The sequence below is a fragment of the Pyrus communis genome, chromosome 11 (assembly GCF_041283825.1).
Source record: "Pyrus communis isolate YQ-2024b chromosome 11, ASM4128382v1, whole genome shotgun sequence".
NCBI lineage: Eukaryota > Viridiplantae > Streptophyta > Magnoliopsida > Rosales > Rosaceae > Pyrus > Pyrus communis.
Genome location: NC_142575.1, coordinates 29420525 through 29442759, shown reverse-complemented (window position 1 = coordinate 29442759; position 22235 = coordinate 29420525). Strand labels below are relative to the sequence as shown.

General features: G+C 39.5%; 4 protein-coding genes and 1 non-coding gene across 5 annotated transcripts; 1 reads left to right on the top strand and 4 right to left on the bottom strand.

Moving 5' to 3' along the window:
• Positions 1 to 1605: 1605 nt before the first annotated feature.
• On the bottom strand, positions 1606 to 7179 carry LOC137743468 (uncharacterized). Its single transcript, XM_068483362.2, has 7 exons — positions 6103 to 7179; positions 4897 to 5136; positions 4298 to 4387; positions 4031 to 4180; positions 3758 to 3882; positions 2809 to 2938; positions 1606 to 1863 (listed from the first exon to the last, which is right to left on the bottom strand). The coding sequence occupies exons 1-7, from the start codon at positions 6667 to 6669 to the stop codon at positions 1738 to 1740; spliced, it is 1428 nt and encodes a 475-aa protein (XP_068339463.2). The 5' UTR covers positions 6670 to 7179; the 3' UTR covers positions 1606 to 1737.
• Positions 7180 to 8489: 1310 nt separating this feature from the next.
• LOC137741891 (F-box protein CPR1-like) lies at positions 8490 to 9335 on the top strand. Its single transcript, XM_068481589.2, has one exon. The coding sequence runs from the start codon at positions 8490 to 8492 to the stop codon at positions 9333 to 9335; it is 846 nt and encodes a 281-aa protein (XP_068337690.2).
• A 1995-nt stretch (positions 9336 to 11330) lies between these two features.
• LOC137742729 (BES1/BZR1 homolog protein 4) lies at positions 11331 to 15161 on the bottom strand. The gene is made up of 3 exons (XM_068482670.2): positions 14530 to 15161; positions 11855 to 12609; positions 11331 to 11768 (listed from the first exon to the last, which is right to left on the bottom strand). The coding sequence occupies exons 1-3, from the start codon at positions 14743 to 14745 to the stop codon at positions 11765 to 11767; spliced, it is 975 nt and encodes a 324-aa protein (XP_068338771.1). The 5' UTR covers positions 14746 to 15161; the 3' UTR covers positions 11331 to 11764.
• Positions 15162 to 18243: 3082 nt separating this feature from the next.
• Positions 18244 to 19913, bottom strand: LOC137741892 (uncharacterized). The gene is made up of 3 exons (XR_015953598.1): positions 19866 to 19913; positions 18539 to 19279; positions 18244 to 18325 (listed from the first exon to the last, which is right to left on the bottom strand). It is a non-coding gene; the product is annotated as an uncharacterized LOC137741892 (transcript).
• A 198-nt stretch (positions 19914 to 20111) lies between these two features.
• On the bottom strand, positions 20112 to 21844 carry LOC137741569 (F-box protein At4g22280-like). Its single transcript, XM_068481264.1, has 3 exons — positions 20963 to 21844; positions 20472 to 20606; positions 20112 to 20396 (listed from the first exon to the last, which is right to left on the bottom strand). Exons 1-3 carry the CDS (start codon positions 21842 to 21844, stop codon positions 20112 to 20114), a joined length of 1302 nt encoding a protein of 433 aa, XP_068337365.1.
• Between the last annotated feature and the right edge of the window lie 391 nt (positions 21845 to 22235).

Sequence of the window (22235 nt, the reverse complement as noted above, 5' to 3'; positions counted from 1 at the left end):
AATTAAAGTTATTGCCACGTCATCTCTTTCCCGCCTATAAATGGTCCTCCATACAGTTATTATGGTTGCAAATTGCAGCCCTTTCACTCCCTAGTCTAACTGTATCCAGTTCCAAGTAAGCTGGGTGTTTTTCAGGTATGACATCTGATCACAGATTGTTAGTACGCACCACATTTTTCAGCTAAGTAAATTCTATATGGCTAATTGAAATAGCATTTTTGTGACTTACCGTTTACTGTTTCTTGTGCCCCAAGGTAAGGGTCGAGTTCTTATCAGCAAACGGCAGTGTCAAAGCTAGCTCAAGCCATCCGTGCATGCTGCGATACAAAAGTGGGCCAATTCACTTCATCGAAACATTTCTCAAAACCGCTCCTCTCATTGCCGGTTTACAATCAGAAACCCAAGTTCTGAACATAAAAATGAGTGGACACATTGAAGGACTCAAGCCGACTGCCTGCTTGAAGGTGATACTAGAGCAAAGAGCCGAGTTCCAAAACGGTGCCGGCTTACCTTAAATTTACGCTGCATTACTAGTGTTCGAATCTGAGCTTCCTCGGTCGAAAAGGTTTGTTTGGAAGTGGAGGAGAACAATATTTGTGTGGACAAGTCTTGTTTCATTTTTGGCAGAGTTGATGTTCATCCTAGCATTTTTCAGACCTATTATTGTCCCAAGAGGAAGACCGAAAATCGGCTACAGTACTAAGAAATTTGATCACTCAAACATTACTTTCTGGCAGAAAACAATTAAGTGCTTCCAAGGAACACTAAATAAATCTTTGAGCTGAACTGTAGCAAATACCAATTTTAATTGCTCAACAGCCATTGAAATGCAAGCATGATTAAGGTTTTTCTCAATTTTGTGTCTCGTTTTTTATTTTTCATTTTTTTGTAGAGCTGAATACTCTTTGTCATTCTGAATGTTGTAAGGTTTGGTTTTTCCTATCCCGAAATCCTTCCATTAGGCCTTGTTTGGTATAGATGATTGAACTGGAGTGGAAAATTCTTGAAATTCAAGGTAGATTGAAGGGAGAGGAGAGTGATTTTTCATTTTGAGAGGATTAGACGTGAAAATACTTCTCCATTCTAATCCTCTCATTTTTGGAAGGATTGGAATGATAACTTTTCTTCCTGGTCTGGAAGAAAGCGGCACAAAGTTGAAGAACGTGGCTTTCGTTTTCGAGGCATAGCGCAGTTGAAGAGCAAGCCAAACTCCATGGGCTATCGTTTATCAGACAGTCGCGGCAAGAGCCTGATGACCCAGAGAGCCATTTGTCCAAGGAAGGACGAGCTGGTCCGTATGAACCTATTCAGCATACGCCGGGTTGGACTTGGTAGTGACGTAACAGTTGCCGCCGGACAGGAACTTATCGTCGGAGCACAAAAAATGAAAACTAAAAACGAAATGCAATGATTTTGCATATCCTGTGCAATAAATCTTACTGCGTACTTCAATTTAGCTTTATGTACAAGGGAACATCTGAAGGCACACATGGTGATAAGACTTTTCTCTCCAGAAGGGCAAAATTTTTAATTAGTGAACATTACAAGCAAAAAAAATATTGAAAAAAAAAACAAATAATTAAAAGAAAACAAAAATGGTCTCAGTGGAGCAAAAGCAGGTAACATTGGTATAATTAGCAGTAGAACATGATTCACATATTCACATGTGGTGGGTGTTTTTGAGCTTGAGACTGACTATATACACTTGCATTTTGCACTCTGTTGGGACCTAAGCCATCAAAATTCAAGAACATTATTTAACTGAATCGACAAGTATGGTCGACCAACATTGGAAAGAGGAGCATCCACTCTTAAAACGATCCCCGAGTCCCCAACATTTCCATTCCACTTGGATCTGCCAACCTGACGATGCAAGACCGGACAAAGAAGAAGATAGTAAGAGACAAGCGAGTACGGCAAAGTACAACTTATAGCTAAAAAGTAACTTGTGCGTAAGTTATTTCAAACACAACTTATAGCAAAGAAGTAAACATCCAAGAGCCCGAACAAATATGTTATATACGTTGTATATCATAACCAAATTGCAAGGTCAAATACCTAACACAACTTAATGCTAATGGAAATGAACCGTATCCTATAAAGTAACTGTATACGGGATAAACATATAAAGGAATGCTGTTAGTGAACGTGTAGGAACGTTGTTAGTAAATGTGTGTTTCACGATTTATACATATACAATGAAGTTAAATGAAAAAGCTTCGCAAATCACCTCCTTATAAGATATGTTTAGGTGAGGGATTTCCAAGTCCCAAGGGTTTAATGCCAAGTTAGTAAGGAATGGATCACAAAATATTAGATAGGAGGATTTAGATATACATCATATGAGCATCAACAAGCATATAGGCGGGATTTGTAAATGACTCCCTCCAAGTAGGGGATTTTTTTGCAAATCCCTCCCACATTCCTTGGTTATGCTCATACGATGCATTTCTAATCCCTCCTAACTTTTTGTGATCCATTCCTTACTAACTTGACCACAATTCCCTGGGATTTGGTAATACCTCACCCAAACATAGCCAAGTTTGCCAAAATATCAATACAAGAAAAAATCAGAAGGTACATACTTCACAATCAAGCAAACAGCTTTCCAACGAATAGGGTCAATAACTTTTGATTTTACTTGGAAATCAGAGTGAAATAAAATTTTCTTGAGATGTTTTCACGAAATTAAAAGCTTAAGTAAGGATAAAGGTGACAAAGTTTGAGCTGCATAAGAAACTAAGTGAGATCCCAGAGAACTAAAGGCTAAAAATGATAGAATAAGCACTGGTATCAGCAATAACATACCGATATTGAAGCAAAAGCAGAAGGATGTGCGGTAAATGAACCACCACATATAAGATTCAGCTGCTCCTTCACTGAGTGAATGAGCTCTGCCCGCAAACCAGGATTGCTTCCACCAATAGTGGGACATAAACTGACCATTGTAAAATTCCATGAAACTTATCAACACCAACTAATGAATGTTAAAAGCGCACATGAAGATGAAAGATGAATTTGCATGTGTAACTTAACGTAGTTAAAAGATGTCAATATTACTGATGTGCAGTCTTAACAGGGATGTAAGAAAGTAGTTTAAAACATGCTGGTACCAATTTTCCCTCCGCAAAATAAACCAGATGTGAATTAACCTCTAATGATTAATATCACATCTTAGGCCACATAAACATGCGCAAGTCAAAGATTCCAAAATTTCCAACCATTTCCTACAGTTACATGCAGACATGCGTCATATGATGATCACCTTGTGTAACTCTATGAAATATCACAACAAAATTACTCTTGTTAAGCCCCAGTTCAACTTGAGAACATACCTTTTGCCCAACTCAACCCATAGAATCATAAAAAGCTGAGAAAGAATTAAGATTGGGATGAGAAAGTCCTGCTGGAACAAATCAGTGGCCTCAAAGGCGTCCTTCGGACCCAGCCCTTTTAGGGTAAAAATATTTTAATGCTCTTCTTCATTTTTTTGTGGCATAATTTTGCGTCAAGAGATGTGCAGAGACCAGAAGGGAATGGAAATACCACTTCAACGTCATATTATCATCAGATTCAGAACAGCATAAGTAACATTCATTTGAGTTTTTCTGGGTGGTTAGTTATTATAGAGACCAGTATCAACAACTGATATACCTCTTTTCTTGTAAACCCTCAACATTGCACATAAGAGAAGAACCCTTAGAATGGAAAGACAATAATGTACAGCTAAAACAATAGAGAGACGGCATAACCAAACCTGAACTGAATTGTAGGCTTCACCATAAGACCCGATCGCTGCCAAGCCAAGGCTTGCGAAAGACCCAGTGTAAAAGACTTGTCTGGCCATTGTATCATGGGTGTGATGCGTGTTCCCCACTTATTCTGAAACAAAAAAGATTTAAACAATCTTAACTATAATCAAACAAGAAGACTAAGCGTAAAATAATCTATAAAGTCTATTCTGGTACAAATTGTGAATAAAACTACAACAATTCTTGGTAAAAAGCATATTAATAGTTTGCAATCTAACCTTGCGAGAGAAACTGAATATCATTTCTCCAGGATATTGACCTTGAGCTTGTAGAAGGCCTCCACAAAGAGGTAAGAAAGCACTTGTACTAAGTCCTTCACCAGATATATATGTAAACTGCCCGTTTGGAAACTGTAAATCAACAAATGACTGGGTACAGAGAGAGTGATCATGAGAACCAATGCCATAGACCCAATAATAGTGCCGACACTGAAAAATATATATATATGAAAGCACAGAAATATGTATTCTAAAGAATCAACTTACACAAGTTAATGGTTTCAGGCAGACCATTGACATTAAGAGCCATCTTCTGTGTTTTGACCACACAGCCGGACAAAGAGAATGCACCCTATTCTGATAAATGAAACGAGTATATGAGAACATGGCAAGGAAACTGGAAAATGTGGGGAAGTATCAAGCTTCTATACATGATATAATGCCTCAACAGTCCACCCAATTAGTTTTACTCTTGTACACCTTGCAATTGATTCACATATTTAAGTTTCAGGTTTTTCTTTTCTTCTTCCATACTTTTGGTGCATTTGGATGCTCTACTGGTGACTTCTAATGAGACTTTCACTTGTTACAGAAACAGTCACGCACAAGATTATTCCTTTCTTATGATATTAGTGATGCATTGACAAGATCTTCAAATAAAATGCTAGGTCAAAAATCTATTCCAAATAGTCAATTTTGGATGATGGGGGAAAAGAGAGAAGTAGAGCACAACTCAAACATAAATGAGACTCATATTCTATTTATCATTTTATCTCTAGATAGAGTATAACTATTCAGATTTGAGAAACAATTACTTTTACACTTGAAGTAACAAAATACAATTGGCCAACAGAATTTATTCATACCTTTCTATCATAGCCATACCAAAGCAGGTGTTGCTTTGACAAATGCACAGGAAGAAGAAGAGTTGCATCACGAACAAAGAGTAATGGCCCAAGCTGGACAAGGAAAAGTGATGAATTGTCATTTCTAGATGTGGAACTGCCACTAGAAGCCTCTACTCTCCATAAGTCTCCCCTTGCATGGAAAGAACTTTCCAGCTTACGGGTTCTAGTATCATAACTTGTTGTGCTATTTACAGTGCCCTGCACTCCAGAACCCCACAAAAAAAAAAAAAAAAAAAATGCAGTCAATAATTGCATAACCAACAACAACAACAACAACAACAACAACAAAGCCTTTTCCCACTAAGTGGAGATGACAAACGATGCGCCGTTGCCGGGGATTGAACCTGGGTCACCCGCATGACAGGCAGGAATACTTACCACTATACTACCAAGACCAACCATCTAAAATTCCAAAGGATTGCAACTAGTGATTAGTAATAATGACAAAGCGATGAGAATGATAACAACAAATTGATGCTGCTAACAGGATATTGGTAATGATCACAACTAGTTGCACTGACCAGTTAACTGTAAATGGCATTCCAAATACACTTCATGAATAAATTTCCCATATCAATCAAACTTCTACTGATCATAAACACAATGTGCATTAGAAATCCTAGAATTTGATTAAAATATTAAACACCCTGTAGATTATAGGCAAATGGTTATAGTTTACTCTACCACCAATCACAACACTACAAAACTTCCCAGAAGAAAAACAAAATAGCCTCCGTTTCAACAATTCCCCTCATCATGAGTTCTAGTTTAGCATACAACCTATCCTCAGAACAAAAAATCCTACAACTTATCCTGACCTTACTGCACCGCGTATATGAAAAAGTGACTATAACATTCTATCACGAATTCTAACATTGCATGAAATTATTGAGCACCTTACTAATTACAATAAAGTGGTAAACTTTAATCTAGGACTTATCACATGACATATTTTCCATTCAAAAAACAACTTGAGCAAATTTCCACTTCTATCAGCACTAAGTGATTGTCTATGAAACACAATTATGCTTTATCATAATTCATATGTGTGGTTCTGTAACAAGTTAAAAATGTAACTTGGTGCTCCAATTAGAAATGAAAGGTGCAACTAGTTCATACATAAAGACCATAAATTACATACTACAATAGGTTGAAAAAACTTACCAGTGGTCTACCCAGAAGACCGGCAGACCTTAGATTCAAGCCACCAAGCTCCTCATCCACCACACCATCAGAGCCACCATCACTCTCCAAAACCCTGAAATCCTTCAACCGTTCCTTCAATGGCCCCAAATCCTCCTTGCCACTCAAAATCATATCAGCTCTGTGCTTAGCCTTACCCGAATCAATCCGAATTGCCGCCAAATCAACATTCTCATCATGCCTAAACGGCACGGGTAAGGCCCTAAAGAACTGCTGAACCATCCCATTCAAGCACGCCCCAAAATCCGCCCCCGCTTGCCCAATCCTGTTACCGATATCAAGAATCGCAGAAACCCCGTTAATGCCCGGGTTCTCAGCCACCAACCCAACAAAATCCCTCTTGCCAAAACTCTGGTTCGGGAATTCGAGGTCGAAGAGCTTCGATGTGTTAGGGTTTGGCCAATGAAACGACGGCGGAGTGATGTGGGACTGAATTAAACCCGTGAAGCCCTGCGTGAGGCGGTCCGCCAAGTCCTGCCCATGGCGCTGTACCTCCTCCCATGCTTCGAAGGGGCTCTCGACCGACATTTCGACGAAATTTGAATGCTTTTTCTGCTATTCCTCTGAAACAATCACAGCTTCTTCATAGCACAAATCAACGGGACGAATATCGTTACCAAAAACAATGAAATTTGGGAATTTTAGCTACTGATTAGGTCCAACAAACCTAAAAAAGTGAAATTACAATCCCAAGCTTGAAATTTAAGCTTTCAAACTTCAGAGTTTTCAGATCAAATTCGAAAAGGAAAAAACCAAAAACAGTGAAATGTATTTGGAGCTTGGAAATGGAAGTTGTCGAGCTTCTAGGGTTTTTCAGTCAAAATTCGCAAACAAAACAAATCCCAAATTTCAAAAGAGAAATCGAAAATTGAGAAAGGGGAAATTAAAGATTGATTCTTCGATGAGCTCCAAAGAAGCAACTGAAGACAAAAAGAAAGGGCGCACTTAGTTTCCGTTAACGCAACGCTAACGGGGAAAGGACGTGTAACTTGTGAGGACGTGTGTGGATAGGGAGGGGAGAACGTTGGTTTTCACACTAAGTGGATGTAGAGGCCGTCACAAACCAATTACAAATTTTAGAAAAAAAATTTAAGAATTTAAAATATAAGCAACATTGTCATTTAGTACTACGGTTTAGTGGTATTTCTCATCGCTTGTAAGTGAGTAATCTTATATTCGATTATTCGCCAAAGACGAATTTGAACTACATTATGACTAGCAGATTGTGAGACTAAGTTCACATTCTCTTCTTAGTGTATATAATATGGTTTGTTAAAAAAAATTTACAAGCAACATTACTATGCTAAGGTAGACTAAGTGAGGTAGTGGATTGAATAGCTCGTTTTTTTTTTTTAATTTTAATATAAGCGAGATTATTGTATTAAAGAAAATATAAGTGATTTAAACTAGACAAAGGAGAGGGGGAGTTTGAACTACAAGAGTCGTAGTGAAATGGAGAAGAAAATTATTGCTTTGCCGTTCTTGGTCTTGGATACGCTTTATTTTATGCTACTTTGGAGACAGAGAACTTGGCTAGGGTTCTTGGAGATTTTCTACTTTAAGGTGTTTTCATTCCTTTTATTCGTAATAATATTTTATATGATTTCAATTATGAATATGCATAACTAATTCCTTTTGCTAGGGTGAAGCTGTAAGCCTTAGCATGAATATGTGATTTTTATTTAATTGCTTATGATTGATTGCATGCATACTTTGAATTATTGATCACCGTGATTAAAACTATCTAATTGTCTTAATGCCTGATCACCATTAAGATCTTTAGAAAAGTAATTTGATGCAATTTTGGTCGGAAGGTTCCCTAAAATTGATGCTGGCTTCTTGTGATTAATAATTGTAATTTCACTTAAGATGAACACCACGTCTTAAGGGTTGCATGGTTTTTCAAAGGGTTTTCATAAAGCATAATGAGTCTTTCATGTTCAGATTTGATCCGAACTTTCGGACGGGTTGCATGTTAGATATACTTTCTATGTTGAAGGTTCCAAGTAGAATATGAATTAGGAAAACCTAACCTTCAAAGTGGCATGTGTAGATCATAAGTAATTGATAAAAATACATAGGATTGCTAGGTGATGGTGGAACCCTAGTGCTTTTATAAATTGGTATTTAAAACTCTTTTCTTTTATCATATTTGTTTTTAATTAAAATTCGTTTTTAATATTACTCAAGCTTAAAATCTCTTTTCTTAACTTTCAATTTTAAGTATTTAATTAGGAATTGTTTCTACATAAATTATCCAAATAGTCCTTGAGGAGAACGAACTTGCATGAGCATATATACTACAACATCATTGTATTCTTGCAAGTATTTCATATGATTTTGACCCTATGTGCATAGACGTTAAAAATCGTATCAATTATCGAAGGGGTACTCCAATAATTCGGAACCCTTGTATTAGAAAGTTTTTTAATTTGCCTGCACCTAGTGTTACACGGGACGACGAGGGACCTAGAGTGAGAAGACAAAGTTATTATGCCTTTGGCTCTGATTCGCGTACGAAAGACTATAAGGTTTTGGGAACGTTGAGTTATGAAACGCTAAACCCAAGTAGGGTTGAGGTCTGGTCTTTAGCAAGGGGCACTTGGAATACTCTTACTGCCGCTGTTGGTAATATTCCTGAAGTTTTTGAGCCATTAAATTATCAAGGAGCGCAAGCTTTTGTCAATGGCGTTTTGCATTGGCTTCAAATTCGTAGAAAAGAGGGAGTTAGATATCATTTCATTACATGGCTTGATGTGAACAGAGAATTATTTGGTGAGATAGCGATGCCTGGATCTTTGAGAAACAGGGCAGATTCTCAATTTTGCATTTCAAGCTACGGGGACTCCCTCCCCTTGTTTAAGAATGACGATCCTTTTGAAGAGGACAGAAGAAGAAGTCGGAAACGTAGTTTTTGTGTATGGGTGATGAAAGAGTATGGCGTGGTGGAATCGTGGACTATATTATTTACTATACGCCTGCCTACAGTCACACTAATCATCCCATTGTGTTTTAGAAAGAGTGGTGAAGTGATAATTCAAACGTATTTGGATTGTTTGAGGTTGAAGCTGGTATCATTGAACCCTAACACCGATCAAGTTGAAGATTTAGATATTGACGATAATTGCTCTTTCATGGATCATTTTGTAGAGAGCATTGCCTTGTTTGGCCACCCCTATGCCATTTCTTATTAGCAAACAGGTTGATGAGATCTTGAACTTATTAGATTTCTTCACTTTTGTTTTGTTTTTGTTATATATATCCAAACATGCAATTTTTTAAATAATTTATGATTCATGCTCATGTGCAACTTAAATACAGTTACGAATTTCAGGAATCCAACAAATAAGAACCTTGTCGGATTAGTGACAAACAAAATCATATGTAATTCACCCTTGAAGGGATGAGAAGACTCACAAAAGCATTTCAACCTCTTCCTGACCACTATCGTGTGATTCAGGAGTGCCAGGAATTGAACTCAGGACGTGCCATGTGGGGTACGGCTTGAAATTTGTTCCCAACCACTAAACCACCCCGCGGTGGTTAAATTTCAGTCATGTTGTTTTATCCTTTGTTTTATATTGTTACCCTGAGAGTCATTTGTTTGAGATCACAAACTTTTTTCAATACTGAGATTTGTACATGCCTTCGACTATTCAAGTCATCAATGAAGTGGGGGAAGGAAGTCAAACTTTTCTGGAGAAGGAAGTCTTATGCTCTCCTAATTTTATTAGGGCAAGGAGAATATAATTAAGCACCCCCAAAACCCTAACTATTTTACAATAGCAAAAACCCCCAAGTACCGTTTGGACTACTTAAAACATGTTTTGGGTGAGTATACTAAGCTTATTAAGCCGTTCGCAACTGATTCGCTACCCTAACAAGGGCGAACAAACAAATCTAATTGACTTCGGTTATGCTTCGCGTACCAATGACTATAAGGTCATCAAAATACGTGCTAACCGAACCCAAACTCAATGTGAGGTTTGGGTTGCTAACCGAACCCAAACTCAATGTGAGGTTTGGGTTTAGTCATTAGCAAAGGGCTGCTGGAAGAGTTTCAGTGTTGTAGACAATGTTCCCACTGATTTTATGCCGAACGGTAACAGCTGATCCGCGCGATAAGCGACATGCTTTTGTTAATGGTGGTCTGCATTGGCTACTAGGATCATCAGAACATAGGATCAGGTTTAGGAGTGGCGGCGAAGTAGTGCTCAGAACGTACATCGAACAGCTTTGTGTTGGTGAACCCTAAGATTAATGAAGTTGAAGGTTTTCGAACCGTTGGATACAGGTACTACTAGTACATGGAATATTTCTAGTCTTTTGTTACTTAACCATCCCAGAGCTATTTCTTATTAGTTAAAAGTTCTAGAGAGTAAGAATACAGACGTTTAAAATTAATCATGTTAATGAGTTCTGAATCCTGATTATTTGCACCGTGAAGTATAATGTTTTAAAATTTCATTTCATTCTCGGTGTGTTGGAGGAGGTCCTGAATTCAGATCTCATAAACGTGTGTTGATTAATAATTAACAATAGTGTTTATGTAGACGAGAATTGGCCAGACCTAGAATAGTTTATGAACTCAATTTCTCTCTATTCTTGCTTCTAATACAAACAATATTCTACATTAATCTACGCTAAGAGGAGGAGAATGATTTGTGCTTGGAACATAAAAGATTGAAGAGAAATGCCCTAACCACCTAGGCATTCAACTACTTGCAAGGACAAATAAAGTCTTATGTTCCCAAGGGCTTTTCTTTCGGTCAAAAGACAGTTAAAATATGAAGATTCAAAGCGACATATCCTTTGTGGTCGCTCGGATATGTTTTCAGTCGCAATATGCTGCAGTAGTGGTGGTTTGGTCCACACCATAAGATTTTATAGATAAAGTGATTCCCTCTTTGTATATCAACAATGACGACAAATTCTAATAGAACCAATAAATTTGTCGAGCTGATACCAATCACCCCGAAAGTACTTGGCTTCTTACATACAAGGAGCTATTCCTCGTCAAAATTTGACATCCAAACAACGAGATATTTTATACGTGTCATATTGAGAAAATGTTCATTACGTGTCAGGAACCGAGCAATGTTTTTGAAATAATATAGAGACGACCAATGAACCGGATAATTAGCATGCCAAACACACAATTATAATGTCAAAGAATATACAAAAGCCAATGGAAGAGAACACTATAAATCTATTCACTCTTGGAAAAAGGTTTGGCAATTGAGCTATAGCCTAAATCCCCTTTGGTCGTTGAACAGTAATTTCAATGGGAAACCACAGGCAGCAGCCAATTCATACATGTACATGGATTCCTTCCAATCAAACTTAGGTTGTTCTAAGAAACAATGACCAAAGGGTTGTATAACCATTCAGCACCTCAAAATGACTAACTAAATATGACTCCGGACAAACATTAGGAAACGAAGAATTAAAAAATAAATAGAAAAGAGTGACCGGTTAAACTCACCTTGATTCCTTTTTCTCTTCCTTTTATCTGGAATAGCACAGACAAGGAAATAAAGTTCGTTCTATAACAAGTGATCTTCATTTTGCGCAGTCCTTTAGATGCGACGTAACATGATACAAATTCGCTTTGTGCAGTCCTTTACCTGTACATAACATTGTTCGAGTGAGCAAACGAACAATTCAGAACAATACACACGATGTTGCAAATCTAATGTTTAAGCTAACACACCTTGTTCTTGAGCTCCCAAGAGTGAGCTCCAGGTCATCGGATCCACACTCTTCATGAATCTTCTCTCCTTCCCATGCCTTAACCAGCCCTGTTGTATTGCATCCAAATGCAAACTCATCAGAAATCACCTCGGACATGGGGATGTCAGCAGTGTGATCAGAGCCAGCTGCAACGGCAGGAGAGCATGTCCCACTTTGCCCAGGAGTCCACAGGCGGGATCCACCACCGGCTAAAACCTCGTCCTTAAACCCAAATGGGTTTGAAGAGACAAGGCTGAATGTTGGAGAATTTGGTCCACGGGGAACCGGAATCCCAGCAAACCATTCTGGATCAGGAACAATCTGCTGTCCAGGGCTTGGTGGAGTAGAAGATGGCAGGAAGGGGAATTGCTGCCCAGCCCAGCCTGGCCGAGCAGACTGGTCATCCCAGTCAGTTCTCATTCTCGGTGTCCTGGCAGTTGGGGAGCTTAATGGAGGGGTAACAGGAGCACTGATAGAGCCACCATGGATGTAGAGGTTCGGTAGTTTGGAAGAGGAGGCTGAAGAGGATGCAGAGGAGAGATTTTTGAGCCATGGGATAAGGGATCTGCCATCAGCATTCTGGTTAGCAGCATAGGAAGATGATGTTGGGCTAGGGATGGAGGAAGAGCCTGGGCTTGGATTGTAGGAAGCACGATTACTTTGGAGGAAAGACGAGCTTGGGCTAGCTAATGTGGATCCACCCATCACGTCCATGTGTTTGACCGGCTTGCATCCCTGCATATAATTAAAGATGATTAGTGGCACATACCAAAAAACAAAAAACAAAGTTCAAGTATAAACAAATTTGAATGGAACTTGCAGAGAGCTACAGTGGAAGAACCCTCATCTGTTTTAGCCTTCAATCTAAGTCCATTTTTAAAATGCATGTGTGTGAGTGCACTCGCCTAAATAACGATAAATTTCCTTTCACACAGTTATTTTGTCAATTCTAAGGGTCATGTGTATTAAGGTGCCAGGTTAGTTACTAGCAACTACAGTCCTATGGTTGGTTACTAGCAACTACAGTCACATGGTTGGTAATCGTAATTTAATCATTTATCATGTCCTAAAATCAGGCAATGGTGTGATATTATGTAGATAAAATGATTGCAAAAGAGCTAGCTAGCATAGCTGTTTGATTCCATGTCACTTCTCTTTTAGAGAGAGGGAAGGAAGAGGGAAGAGAATTTATCACTGGTTCAAGTAATGATATCATTAGCAACGATAAGAGGCTATGACACATTCCCAGTTGGTGACAACCTCTAAATTTCACTGGAATACCGTGAGCACACCTATAAAAATGGTGCCCCAAATTTTCAAGTATAACGGTCAACTATAGCATTACCAGGGCAATCTAAGCTGCCAACCAAACTTAACTTCAATTCCCAAGCAATGTAAGATCCAAAGGAACCATGGTCCCTTTTAGAAACAGTTTACTAGCTATGATGCACACAAGAGGCAGATGTGGAAACATGAATGCGAAACTGAATTAATCAAAGGGGAAAATTTGACCCCAGTTTCAGTTAACCCTCTCTTCTACTAATTTCATATAACGACACCACTACCAGCTGACTTGAACCAAAGCCGTATTGGGAAAACTTTCAACACAACTACATTGTTCTTAAAGTACGGTAACTTAACTCAATTGCACTTATAAGGCATGATTCTAATACTCACAAAATTACTATACATTGGCTTTTGACTCTGTATAATCAGAGAATTCCGTAGTAAATCTTGCTATCCCCACAAAGTGGAAAAGAAAGGTACCTTGTCTAATAAGCAATTTAATTAAGGATATTATCATATTACAGTAGTAAAAAGTTTTATTATATGTAGACGAGTGACAACTAAAACAGAAACCGAGCACAACCCAGAAAAGGCTCTGCCTCTGTTTCCCTTGACAAAGTAAAAGGCTTAGCACTAACCAAAGCAGTGAACACACAAAAAAGATCAAAACTTCAGACAATGGCACACAAAGCAAGTGGGCATTTTGGGCAGTAAAGTTCGAAAATAATTTGTAAAGCGGCATCTTCGTCGCCTCGAGATCTACGTAGCTCCCCTGGGGTTTCAGACAACAGAGTCTCCCTCCGCAGAAAAGCACAGAGACTCTGTGTGTGGTGCTCCCACGCGCAAAAGCGATCTCACGAAAAAGAAAAAGTAAAAAAGAAGAGAGGAGCTAAAGGTCCAAAGCCAACAAACAAAAACAACAGGGCTGACTAGATCTAACGTACGCCGATGACCGAACTCTCTGAATTGTTACCCCCGGCTAACGTGTGCCGGTAACACCAGCTCATGTTAGCCAAAGCCTCCCATTTATCCGTCTGCCTTGATTCCGGACACTTTCCCGGCAAACATGAACCGCTGCACCCCTGTGTAAGTTAGCTACTTATGCTAAAATGCGCCAATACATGTTGCAGATGATCACCATTGCCAACCAATTCCCGCTCCGTCCTGCGCATGCTAGCACACGCCGCTAACATGCGCGGTCGGCGGAGCTAAAAGCTTAACGATAACTACCGTTCAAAGTTAACAATTTGGTTGAGTTTGTCAACGAAATTAAGAATCAATCAATCAATCATCGCGGTAAAAACTTATCAAATACTCGTAATGAACAATTGAACAGCAGTTGAAAAGAATTGAATTTTGTTCTTTTACCTTGCGGTAAGTGGTGCCGTCCAATTCGACGGTCCAACCGGCCTCGTCGCAGAGAGCCTTGAGGACCTCATTGTTGTCGCAGTGCTTGGGGAGCTTGTAGTTGCCGTACAATCTCAGGCCGGCAAAGATCTTCGCCGCTATGGCCCTCCGCCTCCTCTCTCTTCTCTTGTTGTTCTCTCTCTCCTTCCACGTCGGCATTCGCGTCCCCGACGTCATCTCCAATCGAGCAGCCCTTCGTTGCTAGCTGGAACCGAAAAGACGCCGCACGCAGAGAAATTTGAGCTGAGAACTGAGGAGCAGCGTGAGAATTGAGTCTTCGGAAGCCGAGGGAAGAAGCTCCGGCGAGACAGCGGCGTTGAACGGAAGAATTGGAGTGAGCTGGAGTTGCCCGGGGACTTGAATTTTGCGGAGGATCGGTGAATTGGATCGGATCTATGTGAGAGGTTTGAAATCGGGTTGGGTTGAGGGGCTGATGGGAGAGCGGTGTCGGAATCGGAAGGGAGTGCGGTTTTGATGAAACCCCGGGAAAATGAGAAGTGAAAGCAACAGCATGAATGCTAGGATTTGTAATAGAGACAGATTTTTGGAGAGGATAAGCATTCGGTCTTATTTAGTCGTTATTTTACGACTCTGCCATTGGTCACGCAGACCGTCTCCGTCTACAAGCACAAACAGTCCAAACGATTCGTCGTTTTTGTGGCAATTATTTTTTGTTTTAGGAGGAAAAAGAAAATAAGCAAGCACGTGTCGGACTGCTCTGGGACCCGGTGTTTTTTTGTTTTTGTTTTTTCCAATCTGGGACCCGGTGTTTGCTCCATCCCAATCGCAATGCATGCGTCATGCGTCATCCGTGGCAGGAGTTTCACGTGACCCACGCCAACAGCACCACCCTCCGGGCCCACATCTCGCCAACGCGGAGCGCGGCAAAAAATCAAGGGTAAATTATATTTTCATATCTCAGGTTTGGAACATATTTCAATTTCTTACAACATCTTGAAAACATTTCACTTTCATACCTTAAGTACTTATTTTAAAATAATACTTCCGTTACATTTTTCATCCATTGATCAGTTAAGTGCTGACGTGGCCGCCGCATATATGCCACGTGGCTGCCAAATGCCTGCCACATGGCAAAAAAAAAAAAATTTAATTTTTTTTAATAAGCCTAAATCTTCTAAATATTTAAAAAAAAAAAAAAAAAAAATCCCTGAACCCCATTCCCTTTCCCCTTCCCTACAACCCTTTACGCAAACCCTAAATCCCATGTCTTCTTCAATCCACTCTTCCCTGTTCACCTCCCTGACCCACTACCCATCAGTCCAGCTACTTTTGTCCTTCCTCATTTCCTCACTTTGGAAACTCCTCCCAGAGCTCTCTCTTCGCTTCAGTAGCTCCGCCCACCCCTTTTAAACCCCCACGTTCTCCCTCCATGACCGTTCACCGCTGCTCACCCCTAGTCACAATGTTGCAGTCCATACATCTCCTCACCCCGTCCAACCTCGCCATCTCAAAGCACCACTCCTCCTTCCTCTCCAACTTCAATCGCTGGTTGCCGGTCATCACCACCACCACCAAAACCACCGCTCCTTTTTTCCCAAAGCTCTCCATCAGAGCCTCCTCCTCCGATCCCGAGCCTTCCGTTCTCGTTACCGACAACAGCACGTCCTCCTCGGGGCTCCAATCCCCTCATTCTCACTCTGACCATACTCTCCCCAGCTTCATCGAGGTCGACACTGTCACCGAAGCTGAGCTCCGGGAGAACGGATTCCGTTCCACCAGGCACACCAAGCTCGTATGCACCATCGGCCCCACCACCTTCGGATTCGACCAGCTCGAATCTCTCGCCGTTGGCGGCATGAACATAGCGAACTAGGGTGGAGAAGACGAAGTGGGTCGGAGAGGTTAACAGGGAAGAGTGGATCGAAGAAGACATGAGATATAGGGTTTGGGTTGGGGGTTGCATGGAAGGGGAAAGGGAATGGGGTTCAGGTTTTTTTATTTTTTAATATTTAGAAGATTTAAGTTTATTAAAAAAATAAGATAAAAAATTTTCCACATGGCAGACATTTGGTAGCCACGTGTCATATATGTGGCAGTCACGTGGCATATATGTGGCAGCCATGTCAGCACTTAACGAATCAATGGATGAAAAATGTAACGGAGGTATTATTTTGAAATAAAATAGTACTTGAGGCATGAAAGTGAAATGTTTTGAAGATGTTGTAAAGAATTGAAATAGGCCCCAAACCTGGGGTATGAAAATGTAATTTACCCAAAAATCAAAGAACAAAAGCTTTTGCAAAGTCTGTTTTCATTCCACATACAATAATGATATTCGGAAGATTAAATTTTAAAGTGAATTTTTTAAATTAAAATATATGATTATTAATGATTAAATTATTAAAGGTTGATTTAAGTAATTATTTTTTTATTAATGATACATTATTTAGTTTATAAATTTAATTTAGAAATTTAGCCATAAAGCACCCATCTTAATCCAATTTTAGAATAAAATTTTCAGCTTGACAAAATCACGAACCGATATATATAAGAATAAATTTTTTATTAATGATACATTGTGGTGCCGACTTCACTAGTTCTTGTTATTAAACAAAGCACCTTGACTTGCAAAATTGTAATTAATAGATAAATTACACATGACAACATCACAGAGATTCAGAATATATCAGAATACTTTGATCTTATGCTCTCAAATTGTCAGAGAGCTTAAGATTAAATTAAAATGCACATGGCAACACCGTGTGTATTCGGCACTAGAGGCCTCGAGTTTGATTCCCGCTCAATAACGTTCTATGTTTCTGTTTAGATATATGCATTCTGTTTTGCCTGCCTACAACTCAACTGCTGTTCCTGAACAGAATATATGGTCGGTTGGATAGCAGATATCAGCACATGGTGAGGACCAAATGAAGCAATCAAGAAGATCTTTGGATGCCCAAGATAGAAACAAGTCGATAACCTTGTCCAGTCCATCACTGATGGAACTTGGATGAACAAAACAAAATCGAAAAACGAGTAAAATTGCGTAGAATGTGACTCTTTATACACAGAATATGTTAGTGGACTTGAGCATGAGTTAAATTACGCTTTCAACAGAATGTTGCAAGTCAATTTAGAGTTGGACATGTTCATTATTCTTGAACATCGCTTGAATTCCTTGGCATCGGGTTGAGCGTTGATCAGGACAAGCAAATAGAACAGCGAGCATAGCATATCGAATTCCAGGGAGGGTTGGATTCTTTCGAAAGCATCGCACCTCAATCCTTGCTACATAAAAAGAAAAGGGTTCAGACTGAAAGTAATCAAAATGGCACCAAAAGAAAGCAATAACCAAAGACAATGAGCCTCATTTTACCGGGAACATCATGCGCACATCCTAAATAGCCTCACAAAGTAGCTTGACTTAGCTTCAAAACCTCCTTTTGCAGTCGACTAACAGAAGACTTAACTTCGTCGGGGACAACCAGCTCTGGAGGCACAGTATCCAGGGCATGCAATGTGATAGTATTCATAACATCTCTAAGATACAAGTTCTTGGCGCCTCCGTTCCACACATTCTGATTTGCAAACTTGCACGACTGTTTCAAGACACATTTACTGCAAACCTGACGGTGACGAAAAACACAAAACAACAATTAATTGAGCTGAAATATACTGGGGGAGGGAAAGAATAATAGGATAATTGCTCACTTTGTCTTCTGGAATGTCACTCTTTCTTGCAGGGGAAGGGCAACCAAGGAGGGCCACCTTTTTCAAGTCCGAGCCTGACAACCATCTGGAAGACCAAATTTCAAGAGCATAGATATGGAGATTACTGATTAGAAACTATCTAACAGAAATTACTAGCAATAAATGGCAATATTGCGCATAAAGTAGTTGGAGCAACTTGATGAAATCATTAACTCATAAACATCCAAGTAAACAAATATACAGAAGCAAATGGAGCTAACAAAAACAAATTTGAAAAATATAAGGTAAATATGCTTACTTTGCAATCACCTGGTTGTCTCTGGCAAAACTTTCGACCGCAAACCTTATGAAACTGCAGGCTTACTTTGCAATTGCCTGGTTGTCTCTGGCAAAACTTTCGACCGTAAACCTTATGAAACTGCAGCCATAGCTGTTGTTGAAGCAGCTAAAATCCAACCTATCACCATTCACAAACAAGAAATTGGCATCTTTAAAGTACCCTTCTTTGAACAAATGGCTCGCCACCACTTCCATATCCTGCGACAAATCCTTCAATTCATTCGACCTCTCTCTCGTAACCTCTTTCCGCTTCCTACCGCCGCCATCCGCGGGCTTCTTGTTCGTGAACACTGCGTATAAACTGACCTCGCCCTCAGAATCCGATTTGGGTTCTCTTTTCTTCGCTTTGTTTTCGGCTCTCAAGCTCCTGACCTCCTCCTCCAAATCCCTCAAGCTCTTCTTGGTTGTCTTTGGTTTCAGCTTCGCTGTCGGAGTTTTCGGGTTTTGGGGAGAGCTCGACGGCCTCTTTGAAGAGGAGGTCCAGAGGCTTTCTGGGTCTGGTTTGGTTTTCGGTTTGGTGTGTGGAGGTGAAGAATCTGTAGGCGATGGAGAAGCGTGAGAAGGGTTTGTGGGTTGTTAGGGAAATGAAAAGAGGGTTCTGAAGGGAGACATGGGCGATGGGTTTAAGGGTGTTTGGAGGTTGAAGAAGTCTTTGAGGAGTTTGTTGGGGCTTTGCAGCGTCGGTGACTTGGTAATGTGACTGAAAGAGTTAGTGGAAAGGTTAAAAATGAAATTTGCTTCCAAGTAGTTGGTAAAATGCCGTCATTGTTGCATTCGAGGTCCTTAAGTCAATTTCTCTTTACACATATACTTTGTTTCAAACGAGAATTGAAATCCCGATTCAATAATGCGCGTCTGGATTCAATAATACATTGTCATGTAGAAACAAATTTAAGCGTAACAATAAATTATTAGACCGAGACACCACGTTGCAATAAACTTATTCATGTAGGTCATTCTCCAAGTTTTGGTTGTAGAAGTTATGCTCTCCTCTGACTTAAAGAAAAGTAATGATTCATGGCATCTTCATATCAATCTTACGGTCATGATGGGAAAGAAATGAACAAGGCAATCTGGTTTGATACTATTACTCTGACTAGGAACAATTGGTCCGAAGAAGCTCAATAAAATCGATAAGAAACATATAGCATGCAAAACAAAAACTATGCAAATATTCACCAAAAAAAAAAAAAAAAACTATGCAAATGGATTCCATCTTAAGTTCAACAAATGTTGCTATAACTGTTGTATCCATGTTCTATCGTGTCCTAGTTTTTAAACTTTACCGCATTGATGTACCGTATTGTATCACCATATCTGTATCTGTGCTTCATAGATTAGTTGAATTTCATGGTCAGACAAAGGTTGCTCATCAACAAGAAATAATGAAAAATATAAAGCTGGGAATTCCATAAATATCTTCATAATCCATCGAAAGACCAACAAAGATGTTTCTCTAGTTTACAACATCGATGAGAGAATGATCAATCCAAACTCCATATATGGAACAATGATTGCATTTCACACCGAATTCAAATAGCTAGACAAGTCCCTGAACCCCTCTGGAACAATGTAAATTCCTCACCTAAATCATTATAAATAGCCATCTTATCCAAAACAATACCATTCTCGAACAAAAACCTTGCCACTTTCTTCTCATGCTGATATCCCTTGAATCCTCTTATGGTGATAGTCTTGAGGTGTGATGTCAAACAGGCAGGCACATACTCCGGTGTATGCCATCGAAGCTCTGAGGGTAGTTTACGTTTAAAATTTGAGCGTTGTCCAAACGAGTAGTGTTGAACATAGTCCCTGTCCTGAAAACATAAATGAAATGAGAATAGTAAAGAGCTGCGTGTTAGTGCGATACATGGGTGGAAGGAAAATCTTACTTCTTTGTGTTCTAAGACAAGATGTTCCAAATTAGGTGATTTATCGAGCAACTTCATGAGCAAATCCCAGTTATAGAAATCATATAGAACCAGCTTCAACTCGCTCAAATTATCAAAAGCCGGCAGACAATGATCCTGCATGGAAAATAAACTTCTGATAAAAACATAAACTGATGCATAATTAAGCACTTACTATTTCAAGAGAATGGCTAGGATAACCGGAAGGCGGCAAGCCAGGAATATGTCTTTTCCAAATATCATGGAAAGAGCTGTGCACGAAACTTTCCACATTTGTAATTCTATGAGGAAAAGCTGGAAACCTCAGGGTAAAAGTAACAAGTAAGATTGTTGAAGGGACTGAATGATAGACCTGCAGGGCTTATTTCCCCTTTACAAACAAAGAGAGCTATCTTTCCTTCCCCTTTTCGAACCACCCCTTTCTTCCTATACTCCTCTCTACCAAACAGTATTAAAAGTTGGGGCATACTCACCCGCAAAACACGAGCCGAAAGACATAGACATTTGACATTGGATATCCCTGCCAGGAGTGCAGTTGCATTTGTTACAAATTTTACATCTCGATGTACACAATAGCAACAGAGATCGACATTGGCTTTGACAAGGGACTTCGCATTCTCCAAACAATAATTGGCCAAAATATCCTCCTTAACGTCAAAGTTTTCAAGCTTCGGGGCATTAATAAAGACTTTCTCCCCACCTAAGTGAATCAATAAATGGTGGAATGTTATACTTAGCCTCTTTAGTTCAGAAGCAGAGATCTTGAAATTGCAATTTCGAACACCAAGCGTTATATCTATTATCAAATCTTCAAGTACCGGGCAACAGGATAAGAGATTTTCCACTGAGTCACAGTAGGGACCTTCAGCTGTGATATGGAGAAACTTGAGACTTGGGAAACACCCAGATGTGGGTGGATTGTAGGTAATAACATTTGACTTCACCTTTAAGACCACCAGTGTTTTGCACATGAAAACGCTTTTGGGTAACTCCAAAGTCTTGCCCGTATTAGATACACCAATATCAAGTTCAACGGCCTTACGCCTAATGGCAGTGCGAATCCAACCATCAATACGAGTGTAATCCCCAACACAGGAACAATGAAGACGAAATTTCTGAATGTCTACTGAGCCGGGAAAGTTAAGTATATGGTCAACAAAATTCATAAAACCAACAGAGTCAGACTTATCTTTGTTTTCGAAGTCTAGATTCGGAACGGAATCCCATATGTTCTTCCATCTTGTAGACAGAATGCTGCACCTCATCGCACATTTTGTTGGCAGGAAGGAAAGCAGATGGCAAAGAACTGGATCGGGCAACCCACTGATCCTATCTTTAACGCTTGGGTTACTCATTTGTATCCTGGTGTTTTTTCACAACAAAGAAAATGGTCAATTTAATAACTTTTCAGATAAGCTACTTAGTACTACGGTCTAATAATATTCCTCTTTACTTGTAACTAAGAGGTCTTAAATTCGAATCTCTCCAAAGGCGAGTTTGAACCATATTATTGCTAGCCCATTGTGAGACTAAGCTCACCCCTTCCCCTTTGTATAGATAATATTGTTTGTTAAAAATAAAAAATAAAAAAAAAACTTTTGCAGATATGGTGCTTAAGGAAGTTCACACTCCAGAATTTCAAAGAAAACATAAACAACTCGTTTTTGGGTTTTAGTTCGTTGGCAACTGAAGCAGAAGAGAATACATGATAATTCCTAAACTTTTATATATCTGAACGATATATTT